Raw genomic sequence first — 15,727 nt, 5'->3', positions numbered from 1 at the left:
GCTTCGTGTGTTGCGCTCAACAACACCGCAGTCTTTCTTCTAAAAAGCTAGGAGTCGCCGTGTTACTTTTGAAGAGGTAGAAGACGGCCCCGCGAACAGTATTTGCAGCTCCGTTTAGGATGCACGATTGGGGAAGGCTGCTTTCACGAAGACCAGCGTTCATACCTTCTGCATCTGTTCGCTTATGCACCTCAATGCAACGCTCGAGAGCACAGTCGTGTGAAACAACTCTGAGAAGAGTTTAACTCGGAGATGTGGCGTGGTGCGCCGAAATCAGTGGAGACTGCAGGGGTGACAGAGGGGCTAAGCAGAACGTACGACTTCCCCCAGGAGGAATAGTCCAACATGCAAGAATAGAAGACAGACGACAAACGAAGAATGCGGTGGCGCGCAGAATCTGCCCACACACGACGGAACATGCCGACTTCGGATTCCTACTGCCACAAAGCAGGTCGTGCGGCACCGAAAATCTGGGCTGGCACTGGAAAAGATTCTCTTCACAAAAAAAAGCACCCGTAACGGAGGGACGGAGCAACGGCGAATATGTCTCGCACGGCCGACACTGGAAATGGATGACACTGTTCCTGGTGCGCAAAAACCGGGCATTAGCGAGAGTCTGCGATCAGCGAGTGGCAGTCGCGCTTCCAGGGGAGGGTATAGATAATTTCCCCTAGAGAAAAGAGAAACGTCCTGGCGGCAAAAACTGCCACGCAGAAGACCGGGCTCCGCCTCAACGCTTCCACCGGTTCATGGGTTCCCTTTACCAATTTTCTGGTCCAAGTCGCTGTGGAGTGTGCACCTTCAAAATGCGCAACCTGTCCAGGAAGGCGTGCGACTGTCGTCGTAGCAGCTGTCCCCGTAGCGACGTTACACTCAATTAACGCGAATCCACACCTGTGAAGACTTCTCGAAATGAAGGCACAACGCCCAAGGAGCGCCGTCACTCGCTCTTCATGACGAAATTCGGGTCGCGTTGGTATCGAGCCTCAAACCTATGACATGAACATAACGTGAAAGAAAGTCTTTCCAGAGTGTGCATGTCGCACTAACAAGGTCAAAATGCTGGATGCGCGCGTTTAACGAGGGTCAACCCTTCACATGTGTGACGACCTTCTTCGCAGCTAACGCCAAGTGCAGGCAGTGTCCGGAGACCGTCTTGCGGAGCGTGAATGTTTGAATGCGGGATTATGGGATGCACACCTGTATAATTCCAAAGGGATTTTTTCCGCACTCGTGAATGCAATACCTGTAGCGTTTTTCCGCACAAACGTTCCAGTACGTGGCTGGTCGCCAGCGGCACTGGAACTGCACCTGTGTGCCCCGTCTAGCTTGTCCACTGTTGTCTGCCCATACGGCGACTGAGCAGAAAACCCTACAAAAACTCTAAAGCTTAGGCGTACCGTTGGAACCATTGATCCAGGAGAGGCATCGCCGCACCTCCTTGAAAAGATTCGATGTATCTGAAGGAGAAACGGAAAGATCAGTACATTGGTCCACAATTGCGCAAACGCGGTCACGTTCATGTCGCTGCTCGCTCCGATCCAGAGACTGTATTGGCCCGAGAAATCTTGACGGACAGGAGCTGACAAGACAATTTGTATCCTTCATCTGAACTGAGTCCTCGTACACTTTTGCCTCACGCCATCTACTCATCCAACACTTGAAAGGAAGTTCTCCACGTTATCGTTATACCGGAATTCTGGGGAACAGAGCTCTAGCTTACCGGTACAAATTCAAGGCGACTCGGCGGGCATACTCCTTCTTCACATCTGGGGGAGGTTTGGTCAACAGCTTTTCTTGAAGGACTTCAGCGCTTTCGAGCGATCTGCCGGAACAAGCAAAGACAACATCCACAGGAGAGTTTCCTTGGCTCCCCGTTCTGGCTTTTTGACTGTTGAAACGCTCAGGGAAAGACGAAAGCCCCGTTCTAGATGTAGCAGCACGACACTTACTCTTCACTAGTTATAGAGGCAGCCTTTGCACGATACTAGATCACCCAGAAACATACGAACCTCTAAGAGGCACTGCGAACTGGTAGGCATTCCCTCGCTATCCTTGTTGCCACGACATGCGCTGAAAAAGCCGAGAGGTATGAAAAAGTGGCTATCGGACGGAGGATTCACTTACACACCTAGCTTTACAATCGGTTGTTGGTTCACTTGAGGCAAGAGCGACCTGCAGAGGCAGCACAGGGTAGCAACGATAAAAACAACACGAATGCACGTACAGCGTTTCCCTGGACGAGATATATCTAGTGCGTCCCCTGCAGACTTTAGCCGTGCACGAAATACAGTTTTTCCTGCTTCCCTCATTTCCTCGTAGAACCCCTGGCATCGAGTGGCGCCTTACCACCCAGGAGAGAGCAGAACGCTCGGCCGGTTGTTCGTGATGACTCCCATAAACTGCAGAGGATACAAAACGCGACACTCCACAAGGATGTATTTTAAATGAGACTGGAACCCTTACCGAAACGCTCGATCAGAGTGACGCTATCCGCCTTTGCAAATCTCGGTAAGAGCTTCTCTGTCAGCGGCTACACAGTTCAGTAACAACGAACACATACGTTAAGCCTGGAGTACAGAAGCATGCGAAGCTCCGAGTATACTGAAACGAAACCATTTAAATGACTTTTATGGGGTGGTGGTGTACAGCAGTAATGGATAACGCGGTCACCATGTCACCCGGGACTGACTGTGAAGACTCACCTCCCAGTCTGTGAAGGGCGCTACACTGTAGTATATGCCAGCCCCTTCATTGTTGCTCGGTAGAGGAGAAGTCAGGAAACAAACGAGGTCGGAAATTTCCCCCGGATTGACCAGGTCGCAAACCCACTGACCAGACTGGAAAGTTCCGAGAGCAGGTGCCTGGCCTGTAACCTGGGTAGGCGCCAGACAAGGCCGCCCCGGAACGACGACTCCAAAGAGAGACATCAGGCTACAATTTTTGGCCGTGGGTTCGTTTATCTTTCTCCCCGTGTACTGACCAGTGGTCCTATGTGTGCAGTTTTGTGTCGAAGAACAAAAGAATCACAGACGGTCCGGCAGTCGGTGAAATGCGGGCAAGTGCAGGAACTCCGAGACGGCCGGGGGAGACATCGCCGGCATAACAAGCGGCTGAGAGGATCCGGCAAAAAGGGGAAGACGCCTACAATCGCACCGCTCAATACAGTGAATAACTCTGTAGATTCATGGGGAAAACGGAACTCACGCGACGTGTCTTTCCGGCACAAAATCCGCGGTAAATTGGCCAGCGCAAACACACAGCGTTACGTGCGAGACACACACTGAAGGTACATGCAAGTTAGAGATGGGACTTGAAGATATCTCCTCTGTTCACAATGAATTGACAATACAAGAAAACGAGATCAGGACGACGCTGGACACGCTGTCAATGGCATTGCGTGACCCGCGAAGGTTCAAGGTGGCCCATGGATTCTGGTTTCACACGAGTGGCAACAGCATCAAATAGGTTTGTTGCCACTATGAATGAAAATACGTTTCATTACCCCCTTCGCCCTACTCAAGCGACTCTCTTGAGTCTGAGGGTAGACACAGACATACAAAGTCGCAGTACGAAAGACGTTCGCCGTCTGCCCAGAATCCGCGCCGCGAAGATTAGCGGGTACAATTGGGAAAAAAAGGACTTCAAGGACGATGCATTGCCTCCTTTAGATATGGTGGTGCAGTCGGAACAAAAATATGACTCCACTCAATCCTTATGTACGGTTTTTCAGTCTTAGAACCAGTATTTTCATTCAGCTGGCAAGGATCGGAGACAAGAAAAGCGGGAGCAGCGACGCTGCCGACAGCTCGCTTGAGAAGTAAACGCATGCGAGTCGAGCACCGCCCGTCAGCCTATTGCCAAAATCTGAAACGGTGTCCTTTGTGACTACTTCGCCTTTCGTAAGTCGAGGTACTGCCAACAGCAATTTCGTTTCCTGCTACTGTTTGTCCTGTCAGGCTCACTGAATAACTGCGTTTCTAATCCGGATCTGGTTCCAACGCCCCCCCCCCCCGCGCACAACTTTGGTACGGTTCCACGGTTTGTTTGGCATGAGATACAAACTTAGTGGGAGATTCAGGTGGGGAGAGGAACTACTTTGAATCAAAGTCACACGTGTGTGGCATTTGACGAGTCACATTTCTGAAAATCTGTCATCATCGTGCGACCAGCGGGTGATTCCCGACCCCCAGGATACACATTTCTGCTTTCTGAATGCATTCACGAGATAGAATGGCTTCCTGTCCACGTTCTGTTAGGATGAGAGGTGTCGAGTGAGGATTTCGGACCAGCCTTTCTTCTCGAGGAGCAGAACTCGTCTAAGTACGGTGCCGCTGGATAGTCGGATGCCCTCATTGCACGCTCCGTCCAAATTTTTCCACATTCGTCTATAGAGCATTCGGGATGAACCAAAAGACAGACACCCCTGGCACAAATGCTCCTGTCACTTGAAACGCTGGAGAAATTTAACAGTGTTGGTTTAGAATAAGCGAAGAACCACTCCGCAGTAAGATACATCTACCATATAGGATGTATGCGGAATATGACTACATATAATGCTTTGAAATATCATTTTTTCTATATACGCCCAAGTAATACCACATCCACTGACTAGATTGTATGAATTGCGAACAAAACATTCGTGAGATCGCCGGTGCATTATCAACTCCAGGTGACGCTAGCATAGATAAGCACTGACGCCAAGATCACCGATGTAGTTAACAGGGTGAACCAACCACTACCAATCTATACGTAGCAGAATTAGTGCCGGTGATAACGAGTTTACTTCCTATGTAGTGGAGGTATCACAAGTTTTTTCTGTTGACTGAAGCGGTTGCTTGTCAACCTCTGTTGGCACAGAGTTAGCCGGATGGACTGCTGACAGACTCGTGCATTTGTTCCGAGCTTCCGCCTGAGATTCAGCGGCAGCGCGATTGCACGCGCGTTGATGCAGCACGTGGGTTTCATCTTCATCCAGTTCTTCTGTACTTCTTCGGTCGACCGTGGGTGAGCGCTCTCGGTTGTCGGGTGACTGAGTCTCCTCGGAAGGGAGGTCTGCCGAAATGGGGACACGAGGGAGTAGGATGGACGCCAAAGGTGCAAGGCAAATGGGGACAGCCACTTGTGTTGCAAGAACGAGCATGCCGAGATTTGAAAAGTCGCATCCTTCAGCCTCTGTAGTGGCCACATTAGCTCTGCTTGTCAATAACGCCCCTACTTGCGCTGCTATGTTGTATCCAGCGTAGCTGATGCCGTCGAGAATGGCGTAAGCGGTTACCTCCAGGCCGCGGGGACAGAGCTTGGCGATCAACATGTATTCTGGCGCGTTGTGGAGGGTACGGATAAGGTTGACGACAATTGCATCCCCAAAGAAGTAGATCGCAGCATCCGGAATGCCTGCTAGCACATTCAGTCGGCGCACAATGATGTAATCAAACAGAGCTGCCAGCGCCTTCACAACGGATGTCACCCAAGCCACCTGGACGTAGGTCCACTCGACTAGAAAGTTGTGGAAACCCCACAAGGCCAACAGTGTTGCAAGTGCCCCAAGCAGTGTTGTGTACGTCGAGTAGTATTTGTAGTCAAAGTGGGGACCGTCCGGCAGACAAGCAGGAGCGGCAGTGAAGAAGTAATCCAGAGCCCCCGATATCGAGATATTTCCAACAGCCCAGCAAAACAGATACATGTTACACTTAGCCATTCGCAGTGGTAACGTGCGGAACAGAAGCACCGACAAGAATCCAAAGCCGAAAATGCAGTAACCAAAAGCCAACCCCCCGATCGAAGTCAGACTCACGATCGCTAGACCCACGGAAACAGCGGCAACCATGAGGGCCATGAGAAACATGCCTCGACTCTCTAGTAACTTTTCTGTCGCCACGCAAAAGGGTCCACGTTTTTCTGGCATGAAGTTGAGTGTCAGAGGAATTAGCACCTGTGCAGCCAAAGGCAAGGCCACGCGATACACAGTCTGGGCACTGGCCGCGTCAGTGATAACGCCGGAAATGCCGCGGCCAAAGAGGTTGCCGACTGTGTAGTTGAAGAAGGCGAACGTGACAAAATCAGATTTGACTGTAGAGTTAGTTGACATGAGCTCGCTATACATGCCGGCGCACATGAGCTCGCAAGTGGCTATTTCAAAAAAGATGAGGAAGATGGAGACAGTAGCAAGCCAGATATGTCTCGTGCTGAACGTGTCCGACACAAACGAAAAGAGACATACTCCCAGTACACCTGCCAGCGCTGCTAATACCATGTAGTACTTCTTTCGATACCCGCCGAGAGGCAGTGCATCGCTAAGAGAACCCATGAGCCCTTTCAGACAAAACGGAATGTTTGCTATCGCATCTACACGCTGGTATGCAATAGCATCATAGCTCCGCTCTCTGAAGTAGGGAAGCAACGCGGCCTGCGCCATTCCTCCTACAGCCCCTCGAACTAGCATGTATACGCTAATGAGCAAAACGAAGAACTTGCCTCCTCCATGTTGAATGACCCGCGATAGGAACGAACAAAGATGCAGAGGATTCAACGCTGTCAGCAAAGGCAAGCAGCGCATGTACCACACCACCGACAAGATGCATCTCAGTGCACCACAAGCCGACATGATGGAGTGCCTGATTCGAAGGAAAATTTCGTCCGGAACAGTCGAAACCGAGAGGCCTTCATGTGCCAGAAAACGTTTCCTCCACGGAACAAGTTTTTCAGCCTACACATCCACGTTCTTCAGCGCTGAAGAATGTGATCTGCTGCATGAGTTTTCTATATATCAGAGAAGGGCTCTCCGAAATCCCAGTGTCATCAGTGTACAGAATTGTGTCATTTACGTGAGGTTGAGTTGGTATATAATGCAGCGTAAAAATGGTCGCTCATCGCGTGAACGAGAATCTCGCAAATAGTACAGATCACACGTATTCACACCCTGGCAACACATGACGCGCGATGAGGCATACAACAGCAAAAATAACGTTGACCATATACACTTTCGCCCGTATAGCAGTCTTCAGGTTTCCCCACAAACGACCGTCGATTAATTGAGATGATGTGCCTCAAAAAGAACAGATCCTCAAGAGATGACGGCAAGCGATCCATCAAGGACAAAAAAGGCACCATCTTTTTTTCCCGAGGACCACTTAAGAACGCGATAAAATCTAAAAGCACCAGTGTTCTAGCTCGACCAAGAAATTGCTCGTGACCCGAAAGCCAACAAGGCTCCTGTCGGTTCCCAGAGAACGTGAGAATACTTTTCAGACAACGTGAGAACTCTACGTTTTGCTTTTTGGCCCGCTCGAAACAGGCTGCGCTGTCCATATATTGGCCGTTAATGAGTAGATGTTGACAGAATCGTTAAATTGACACGGCCGCACACTCTTTCATCAGGTACATGGAAAGAAACGACACCACAAGCAAGCAGATATTCACTCCATGAGAAATATAGCGACGGCCAGCTGGCTGGAAAAACGACTGCCGTGGCACACTTAAGACGAAGATGTTCTGTCTCATTCGGTTGCCTCTCGCAGAGATACTGCTTCTTTTTCGCTGTTGCCAACATTTCTAGCAATCTGCTGATCTGTAGGAGAATGCGCTGATCGGTTTTCGTGAAAACGGCGTTGAGATATCTGGATGGTTCATGATACTCACAAACTTGTAGATTTGCTTTTTACGCTTTTTGGCCTCGGTGTCCCCTCATCTACATTTTCAACACTGGCGTTGTTGGTAACCAGAATCAGCTGCGAAAGTTTTTGAAGACCGGGCAGCAAAGAATCCTACCACTGGTGACACAGTACTTGCATTTCCATTGCAACATGTGTAACTGAGCGTAGTACGTCCCAAAAGCGACTGGGGGGAAAATTCTTTAGTCCGCCAGCTGGCTTAACGAGCCTTGCAACTGCACACTCTTCCTTCAGGTTCTCTAGTGCCTTCTGCTTTAGACAATGTCTGCACCCCCAAAGGTTCGTCTACAAAGACGTCAACTTTGGTGGGCCTGCGGTGAGACACGTGCTCTACTACAGCAGACTCTTGGCCAGCTCAGGTCAATCAGGCAGCAAACCGGTACCTTTTCTTTCTTTCTCCCACAGGAAAGATGGTGATGTTTTGATTCCCACTTCAGCGATGCGCACGCTGTCAACGGATCGTTAAGAATTCTAGCAACAGTAGACGATGACACACATGCTGATACTAATGACCTCTGGCACCCAGCACTTCGCTGCATTCCTGTTGTCACCTGTTAAGTGCGATGGAATTATCGCTGGTCGCCGCAAATTAGCGCACGCCTTCATAAGGATGGCACCGTACTGGCTTCGCTTCTCTCGTGTCAATCTTGCTCAGCTTATCCAAAAGGAACGAAAAAAAGCGTTTCAAACAAATTCCATTAAGCGCTGAGCCCTTCAAATGACATTCAGTTTACTTGATGAACGGTCCGTGCAACGGCAAGTGTGTCGGTGGAAAAAATATACAGCTAAAGGCGACTCTCTATATACCTTCGCACCCGCCACAAAACTTTGTTCCATTTCAAAAGGCGTAGAAGAACATCATTTCTATGGCGACCTCGTCGGGGGAGCCAGCACGACAATATGCATGTTCTTGTCGCTTTACGATGTTGCGGGCGGACTCTCTGTCATCGGGTCCAAGAGGAGTCGGAAGACATCAGTCGCTCGCCAGGGAACGCACGTCTCGTGAGCCTGCTACCGTGCTTTCCTGTACTCCGTAAAACCACCACTTGCTGAGGGTTCGTGAATCCTAGTTTTGGCGTTGTGCTGAAGTGGAATCCCCTTTTGGTTCGCTGTTTCGGCGGCGTTGATTGGCTGACTCTCCGTTACGGGAATTCATATCCGCGTCTCAGGAGGCCGCAGTGTGCTCAGCGCTCCGGTGACCAGTAGAGTCTACGCTGAAGGTCTGTGCACACGTTCTCTTGCGGACACCAGTCTTCAACGATTTTGCGTGTTGCCATTCTGCTCAGAATCGTCACCATGCTCTGGTTTCGGCTAACGACTCTGCTTTCGTTTATGTACGTTTCCCCCTACCCTTCGTCCGCAAATCTAGCACAAGGCACACCACTCCAAGCTTTCAATTCCGCTTCGTTCCCTCGATGCCTTTTCGAGCTCAATGACTGCGGGGCGTCGCCTGCCCCTGCAAAGGTGGCAATTATTGGGGGAGGCATTTCTGGTGCAGCGACTGCGGCGTTTCTGCGAATGTTGGAAAGCGACCTGGAGAACCTCGATCATCTGAGAGACGCAGAGAACAGATTCGGCGGATCAGACGAGAAGACAGCTGGTCGACGCTTGGTCATCGACCTTTTCGAGGCTAAGGACAGGTTAGGGGGAAGACTGGACTATGCAGAACTGGAGGGCGCCTTCGTGGAACTCGGGGGTGCAGACATTCACGAGACAAACGCATGGATGGTGCAGTTTCATGAACTCGTCAACGCGCATCTGTTTGCAAAGGGCACGAGAGACGAAGTAGAGCAACCCGCTTCTTCGAACCAGGGACCTCAGTTTTTGAAGCATATCAATCCTCCAGATGCACCCATTCGTCTTATTGACGGAGACAATGTAGTAACAGTCAATTTGGCTTCCGCTTTTAACATAAACAGCGAAGTTTCCCGTTTTGCGGCACACATCTTGCAGGGCCTGGCCGATTCGTGGCAGCATCTATACCCGCTTTTGGGACTGCAGACGTGTATTGATTTCTCGGGGAAAAGCCATCCGGTACGCGAGCAGTCTTCAGGCGTCTCAGGCGTGCGATGGCCAACAAAAAGGCGCAGGTTTGTTCCCGCCTTCCACACGGCGGTAGACATGATGCGTGCGGTGCATTTGTCGACACTGCTGAAACAGAAGCTGGAAGATCTCATCAGACCGCTTTACCCCGCCCCCTTAGTTCACAACATGGTTGACGCCGTAGTCCGCGCTGTATACACACAGGGAACCTCTGTGCACGCTCTGGCAGGGGCGGTCGGGCTAGCAGGAGGGATTGGAAATCTCTACAAACAGAAACGTCCCGGTCGCGATGTGGTCAGCTTTCTCATGGAAACGTTCGTCGACCACACGTTTCTTAATTGCCGCGTTACAAGCATCGAAGAACGGGAAAGCCGGCGTGAGTGGCAGTCTCAGTCGGGGAAAACATTCAGGTTAAAGGCTCCGGACTCCCTTTGTCCCGTCGACGCAAGAGACTACCTAAAAAGACAGGCGTACGACTTCGTTGTCATTGCCACGCCCCTCGAGCTGTCAGGGCTGTCCATCTTTAGCAGAAACGAAGTCGGTGAATTGAAGAAAGTTCGCTTTCCTGTTCCGCGAAAGTTCCAGGAGGTCTTTGTAACGTTTGTGGCTGCGGAGGGCATACGACGCACCAGTGCGTTGAACCCAACAGGCGGACCGACGTTTACTACGTCACGAGAGAGCCACCACGAGTTGAAGGAAAACGATTTGTTGCTGTATGCTTCTTGGTGCGGACGCAGCCTCGCAGAGGAGGAGAAAGTCAGGAAACCACCCCTCATCTGCAAACTGACCACAGGACGGGAACTGGCGGACGAAGACCTTTCTCAGCTGTTCCGCGGCTTGCGCAGAAGCGTCCGCCGCAGGTGGTTCGCATACCCGTTTTTGCGGCCAATGAATCTTTCAGCCGAGGAGTCCAGAGAAGATGACAAAGCGGGGAATCAGAGGCACTCTGAAGTCAACCCCACGACGTTCCAGTTGGTGGAAAACGTGTTTTATCCCAATGGATTTGAGGGAGTTTTCTCCTGCATGGAGGGGCAAGCCATGGCCTCACGGAATGTCGCACACCTTCTGGTGAATGCCCTTGCGGTGTAGATACACCGCAGCTGGGTCGCAGCCCAGCTCGCGTTTTATTCGTTGCATTCTGAATTCCTTGTTTGTAACTCGTGTGAAGGAAGCAGCGAATGAACAGCAGTTCGAAGCGTCTCTGAGGAACCGTAAACGAAAGCAGCAAACCCTGCGCTTCGTGGCACGGATCACGTGAGGCGTGTCTTCGTGGTGGCGTATCCCGGTCAAAGATCCCGGGCCAGGTTTACACCGAATTCAAGCGTGTCTACGTGTTTTGAAAAAGTTCGCCGCTGTTCCCGTGACGCATTTCGTGGCTTTTGACTCTGTCTCAAAGCGATGTGTCCCCTGCGTCTCACGCTGCGAACTTGGGCAAAACGTGTCGCCGACGCATCCAAAGTTTCCTTTACGAGCCACAACCCAATAGTAAGCACAGACACTCGCGCACCAACGATTCCAAGTCGACAGGTGCAAGACACCACCTGAATTAAAAAGAGTGACGGTTTCTGCGGGCAAAGAACATGCCCGACCGCACACAATACACAGCGTTCTCTCTTCTTCAAATTCATGACTCTACCGGCATCAAAAAAACAGTGCGTCTTCTCCAGGCAGCGCTCCCCCGACTCTTCCTTGCCTCTGCCCACGAGGCATGCGGGACGAGCAAAGCCACCTGGGTGGCATTCAAATGTTAGCTCGTAGCCTGGGTGAAGAAGCCGAATCGACCTTTCGCTTCTCACCGCTGTCGACGGCCCCGGCAAAACAACACATCTCTCAAATTTAAAGAAACACCACCCAGATTGGCAGGAGGACGGAAACATATACGTATTAAAACGAGACGGGAGGAACCCCCAGCCTCCCCCGTCGTCCGTGGCATTCGACAAATAACTGGGCGATAACCGCTGCCTCCAACCCTGAGTGTTCAAGAATCAAAACGTTCATGTTTCCATCTGCATTTTCAGTGTCAGCGGTACATTTGGTTGACCGTTGCCACTGGCAGCTGCAGCTTTACACCTGCGGGAAGCAGAAAAACCGACGCACAGTGGGAAGCGGAAGAGGGGAAGATACACCTCGAGAAGAAGGAGAACGCGAATTAGGAAACAGGAACACGCACCCGTCTCGCATGCTGACTGCCGATCAGAAACACCATCGAATCTCGATTCTGCTTGTACACAGTTCAGGCGGCGAAGTGCGACTGGGGAAGATTGTTTCTCTTGAAACGTTCTTTTCGACGTTTCTTGCCGCAACAGAAGGATTCAAGAACGTCAACGTTTCCTTCTTACCGAGAACGCGTGGCGTGAAAAGAGGTCGTCCACGGTTCCCTGTGATATCACTTCTTTAGGTGTACGTACACAGCATACAGACGAGGGCTGCCCGCGTCGGGAAAGGAACGTTACTCAGCAATTTCTCGGTTTCGCTGGAAAAGACCCAGCTCACACGTTGAGAGAATAGCACCAACCGCGCACGGTCGCTTCACAGAACGCGGCGCGAAACAGCTGTTCCTCTAACGGGCAGAAAAGAAGAAAAGATAGAGACGTGCAAAGTGCAGATAGCCGCGGAGAGAGGCACTTGCCAATAAAACAAGCGAGGAGATTGAAGAGGCTTCACAGCGACCCGGTGCTCTCGCCTTACCATTGTGTTCTTCTCCGAGCTTCAGCCGGCAACCTAAGCGCGATCTGCGGAAAGATGCAGAGAAGAAACGTTCGAGAGAACTGAAAAAACAATTGGTGACGCAGCGCAAGACAGCCGCGGGCCACAACCGAGATCAGAGCGTCTGTCTCTGAATCGAGACTGAGGCGTGGAGTCAAGACGGAAATGCATTTGCGAAGAAGAGTCAACAGCGACTGAAAACGGGACAGCATCCCACAGCGAGTCGTCTATTCTGCGCCTGTCTCGCTGGATATGAAAGGAATCTTCAGCCGAAAGAAACACCAACAGCCGGCAACACGGCGAGGAAAACTACGTCAGACACCCAGCAGAGAGGAGAAGACCCCGCATCGAGACCCGACAGCAACGACGGAGCTGCGGCATCGAACACGCGAGACAAACAAAGAACACATGAGACGGAAAACCAAAGCTGTCGCGGCCTCCCGCCTCACTTACGTGTTTGTTGTATGTACAGCCAAATCGAGCATGTCCTGCTCATCGTCGTCTGCCTCAGGGAACTTAGCGAAGTCCGCCGCCTGTCCATGCACAGGAAGTGCGACGGAAGAACATCTCGATTTTCTTTGTCCTCTTCCTTTTCGCAACTTCGCGTTGAAACCCGCACATTTAGATAGAGGACACAACCACCCGTAAGCAACGTCTTTCACAGTGGTGAAGATTAACCGCAAGAAATGCTCAGATTCACGTTTCGTTCCTTCAGAGGCCTCAAACTTCCGAGCGATCTCGACGGCCACCGCGGCGGAAGGAATCGCGAAAAGATTCTGAAACGTCTCAGACACGACGCGTCCTCAAAAAGCAGAACCTGTCTGTCCCACGCATCCGAGGAACATAGAGAAGGTGGAGACGCACCGGAATCACACGGAAAGAGAAGAGGAGACGGAAAACTTCATCTGGTTCCTAGGGAACTGCCTTGCCGTTCTGTTTTTATTTCAAGACTCACACTTGAGACTCTTGGGGAAGATTTGTTGTCAAGTCAGTTCCACGTTTCACGAAAAATGTTCCAACTCGGTCACGATCTGTACGAACCAGTGAGTCATGCAGAAAAGTCTCTTAGGGAATACGTTCGTCCGCCTTTGGTGAGTAATAAACAGCCACTGTATTGAAGAAACCTAGAAATCCCCAGCCAAAACGGTATACGCAATCGCATTCCGTTTTTACACCTTCGAAGGCTCACGAACCACCAGACGCGCGAGAAGAAAAAGCAGCTCACACCAAGCTCTTCCGACGCCCTGTGTCTGTTTCCGTCCTCCAGAAAACGAAACTTACGTTCAGAATAACGTGGCATGTGCTGCATGCACACTGGCCTCCACATGCGCCCTCGATGCCAACGTCGTTTTCAAACGCTACCATCAACACAGTTTGCCCGGTCTGAGCGCGAAAAAACAGGGAAGAGAGAAGCCGAGCGTCTTCGGGGCAGGTGTGCATCCCTTCGTACCGTTGGCGTCCTCTTTAGGGACGAAAACATCGGTCTCGAAGCAGTAACTGTCGCAAGGATTCCCTTTCCAGTGTGACGCATCTGGGTATGGCCTGCACATGCTCACGGGCCGGATTCCGTGAGCAGCCTTTGAAGGCTGGAATCAAAGTCTTCCTGTTTTGTGCAGTCATTTCTTTTCTCGCTTTGTCGGGATGCACAAGTGAGTTGCGTGGAACTGTTGAACTGTGGAAAGTTCGCTCTGCCGTGGTTCTGTTGAGCAGCACCGAGCTTACCAATCCGGATGATCGACACGCCCCAGAGAACCCTTTACAAACCTGAGATACCCACTCGACTCAGAGCGAACCTTTGCGAAAGCAACAAACCGCTGGATCAGCGAGTCGCGAAGACGCGAGAAACACAGCGCTGCCTCTCCTCAGCTCGAAAGAGCGTCAGCTATCTTCGTCGTGAATGGAAGCGGGAGAAACGAAAGAAGCAACTGCGCGGATGTGAAGGCGTGTCTGTCTCTCTCGCCTCTCTCCCCATCTTACCCTGTACGGACACTGCAGCTCCGTCTGGCCATCGGCGCTGGTAAACGTCACAACGGGAGGTCCCTGGGCTTGTGTGTCGTTGTCGCCGCTTCGCTTCTCTGAAGCTTGGCTAGATCCGGCCGTTGTCCCTTCGTTCACGTCAGCCGCCGTTCCCTCGCGATCTGCCGGTGTTTCTTGGGTGTCTTTGGAGGAGAACCACAGATGTCTCTTCGTAGAACATGCCTCCCACTCTCTGCTGGGAGTCTCCGAGGGGGGAGAACTCACCCGGGTCGCCGCTGCGGTGGGAGACGCCACTGCAGGAGGCGAGGAAGAAGAGAGAAAAGGAGATAAAGCGGAATAGCTGGAGAGAGCAAACCGCGGAGAAACACGAGAGGAAGTACAAGCCGACACCGAAGACGGAATACACGGGAAGGAACCGACGGAGGAGCCTAGAGACATCCCGGCGTTAACGGACTGGAAAGAAGGCCAGCGCCGAACATATTTCGCACCACACGAAGAGCAGAAAGAAGAACAAGGCTGAGAGAGAAAAGGCGACAGCGGTCGAAGGTCAGATGATGCACGCAGAGTCCCGATGGCACGAGGACTGAGAATCGCCGCAAGAAGTGCCTTTCGACAAACACTGCCGTCAGCGAGCAGTGAGGCTCCGCCAGCAGAAAGAGACTGCATTTGTCCCATCATTCTGGGTCCTTGGGGAGCAGAACCAGTCAAATTCCAGAGCACAGAGTGGCCAAAGGACCGGCAGGCGTCGTCCAAGACTCGCCTCCTGCGAACCGCGAACAGAAGTCTCCACTTCGTTAGGAAACGACGGGATGCCACGACAGTCGAGAAAAGGGAGACAAAGCGGAACGAAGAGACAACAACTGAAAACAGTTCTGCTCCTTGGCATACACAAAGAAGGCGACGATGGGAGACGGTTCTGAGGTGTGCATACACCCGATGACTCGCGGACACGGTGGCAGTGCGGAAGTACTTCGCCTCCAGATGCCCTCGACGGTGCGACAACTCGGAAAACGGCGTTTTTGCGCGACACAGCCGAGACACAAAGCAGAGAAAGCTTTTGAGTTCTGGACGCGAGTGTGAATCAAACAGCCGAAAAATACCCTGGGATCGATACGTAGCGGTGTTCCCAACAGACCACGAGCGAGGTGTATGTACACCTGCTGGACGCAGGGACGCCGTCGGACCGCAGAGGGGACCGACGTCGAGTTTACACGAAGTAAAACAGTTTCTGTTTTCACTTTCTTCTGCGTTTCCCGTCGAAAGGTTCTCTTCTTTGAAGCAGCACCTCGTTCTGGCACGAAAAAGGTCCGTGGAAGAGCACGTCGCTG

The 15,727-nt window shown here is 51.6% G+C and overlaps 4 protein-coding genes across 4 annotated transcripts; 1 reads left to right on the top strand and 3 right to left on the bottom strand.

Moving 5' to 3' along the window:
- Nucleotides 1–1,121: 1,121 nt before the first annotated feature.
- On the bottom strand, nucleotides 1,122–2,930 carry TGME49_236030 (hypothetical protein; the record flags this gene model as incomplete). The annotated part of the gene is made up of 6 exons (XM_018780448.1): nucleotides 1,122–1,200; nucleotides 1,401–1,460; nucleotides 1,724–1,825; nucleotides 2,128–2,175; nucleotides 2,350–2,402; nucleotides 2,706–2,930. 6 exons carry the CDS (start codon nucleotides 2,928–2,930, stop codon nucleotides 1,122–1,124), a joined length of 567 nt encoding a protein of 188 aa, XP_018635807.1.
- Nucleotides 2,931–3,934: 1,004 nt separating this feature from the next.
- Nucleotides 3,935–7,036, bottom strand: TGME49_236020 (BT1 family protein). The gene has a single exon (XM_002368946.2). It carries the CDS (start codon nucleotides 6,605–6,607, stop codon nucleotides 4,790–4,792), a length of 1,818 nt encoding a protein of 605 aa, XP_002368987.2. The 5' UTR covers nucleotides 6,608–7,036; the 3' UTR covers nucleotides 3,935–4,789.
- TGME49_236010 (prenylcysteine oxidase) lies at nucleotides 6,792–11,266 on the top strand. The gene has a single exon (XM_002368945.2). The coding sequence runs from the start codon at nucleotides 8,970–8,972 to the stop codon at nucleotides 10,803–10,805; it is 1,836 nt and encodes a 611-aa protein (XP_002368986.1). The 5' UTR covers nucleotides 6,792–8,969; the 3' UTR covers nucleotides 10,806–11,266.
- On the bottom strand, nucleotides 11,257–15,642 carry TGME49_236000 (ferredoxin, putative). The gene is made up of 5 exons (XM_002368944.2): nucleotides 14,400–15,642; nucleotides 13,704–13,805; nucleotides 12,876–12,955; nucleotides 12,405–12,448; nucleotides 11,257–11,786 (listed from the first exon to the last, which is right to left on the bottom strand). The coding sequence occupies exons 1-5, from the start codon at nucleotides 15,075–15,077 to the stop codon at nucleotides 11,737–11,739; spliced, it is 954 nt and encodes a 317-aa protein (XP_002368985.1). The 5' UTR covers nucleotides 15,078–15,642; the 3' UTR covers nucleotides 11,257–11,736.
- Between the last annotated feature and the right edge of the window lie 85 nt (nucleotides 15,643–15,727).

Source organism: Toxoplasma gondii, chromosome X, assembly GCF_000006565.2.
Source record: "Toxoplasma gondii ME49 chromosome X, whole genome shotgun sequence".
Classification (NCBI taxonomy): domain Eukaryota; phylum Apicomplexa; class Conoidasida; order Eucoccidiorida; family Sarcocystidae; genus Toxoplasma; species Toxoplasma gondii.
Note: the sequence above shows the minus strand (reverse complement) of the source record. Positions and strands in the feature narration are given on the sequence as shown.

Coding starts and splice junctions, on each gene's coding strand:
- TGME49_236020 (XM_002368946.2), bottom strand. CDS start 6,607: ATGTCGGCTTGTGGTGCACTGAGATGCATCTTGTCGGTGGTGTGGTAC.
- TGME49_236010 (XM_002368945.2), top strand. CDS start 8,970: ATGCTCTGGTTTCGGCTAACGACTCTGCTTTCGTTTATGTACGTTTCC.
- TGME49_236000 (XM_002368944.2), bottom strand. CDS start 15,077: ATGATGGGACAAATGCAGTCTCTTTCTGCTGGCGGAGCCTCACTGCTC. Junction 12,956..13,703: donor CATGCCACGTTATTCTGAAC/GTAAGTTTCGTT, acceptor GTGCATGGACAG/GCGGCGGACTTCGCTAAGTT. Junction 11,787..12,404: donor GCTCGGAGAAGAACACAATG/GTAAGGCGAGAG, acceptor TGCTTCCCGCAG/GTGTAAAGCTGCAGCTGCCA.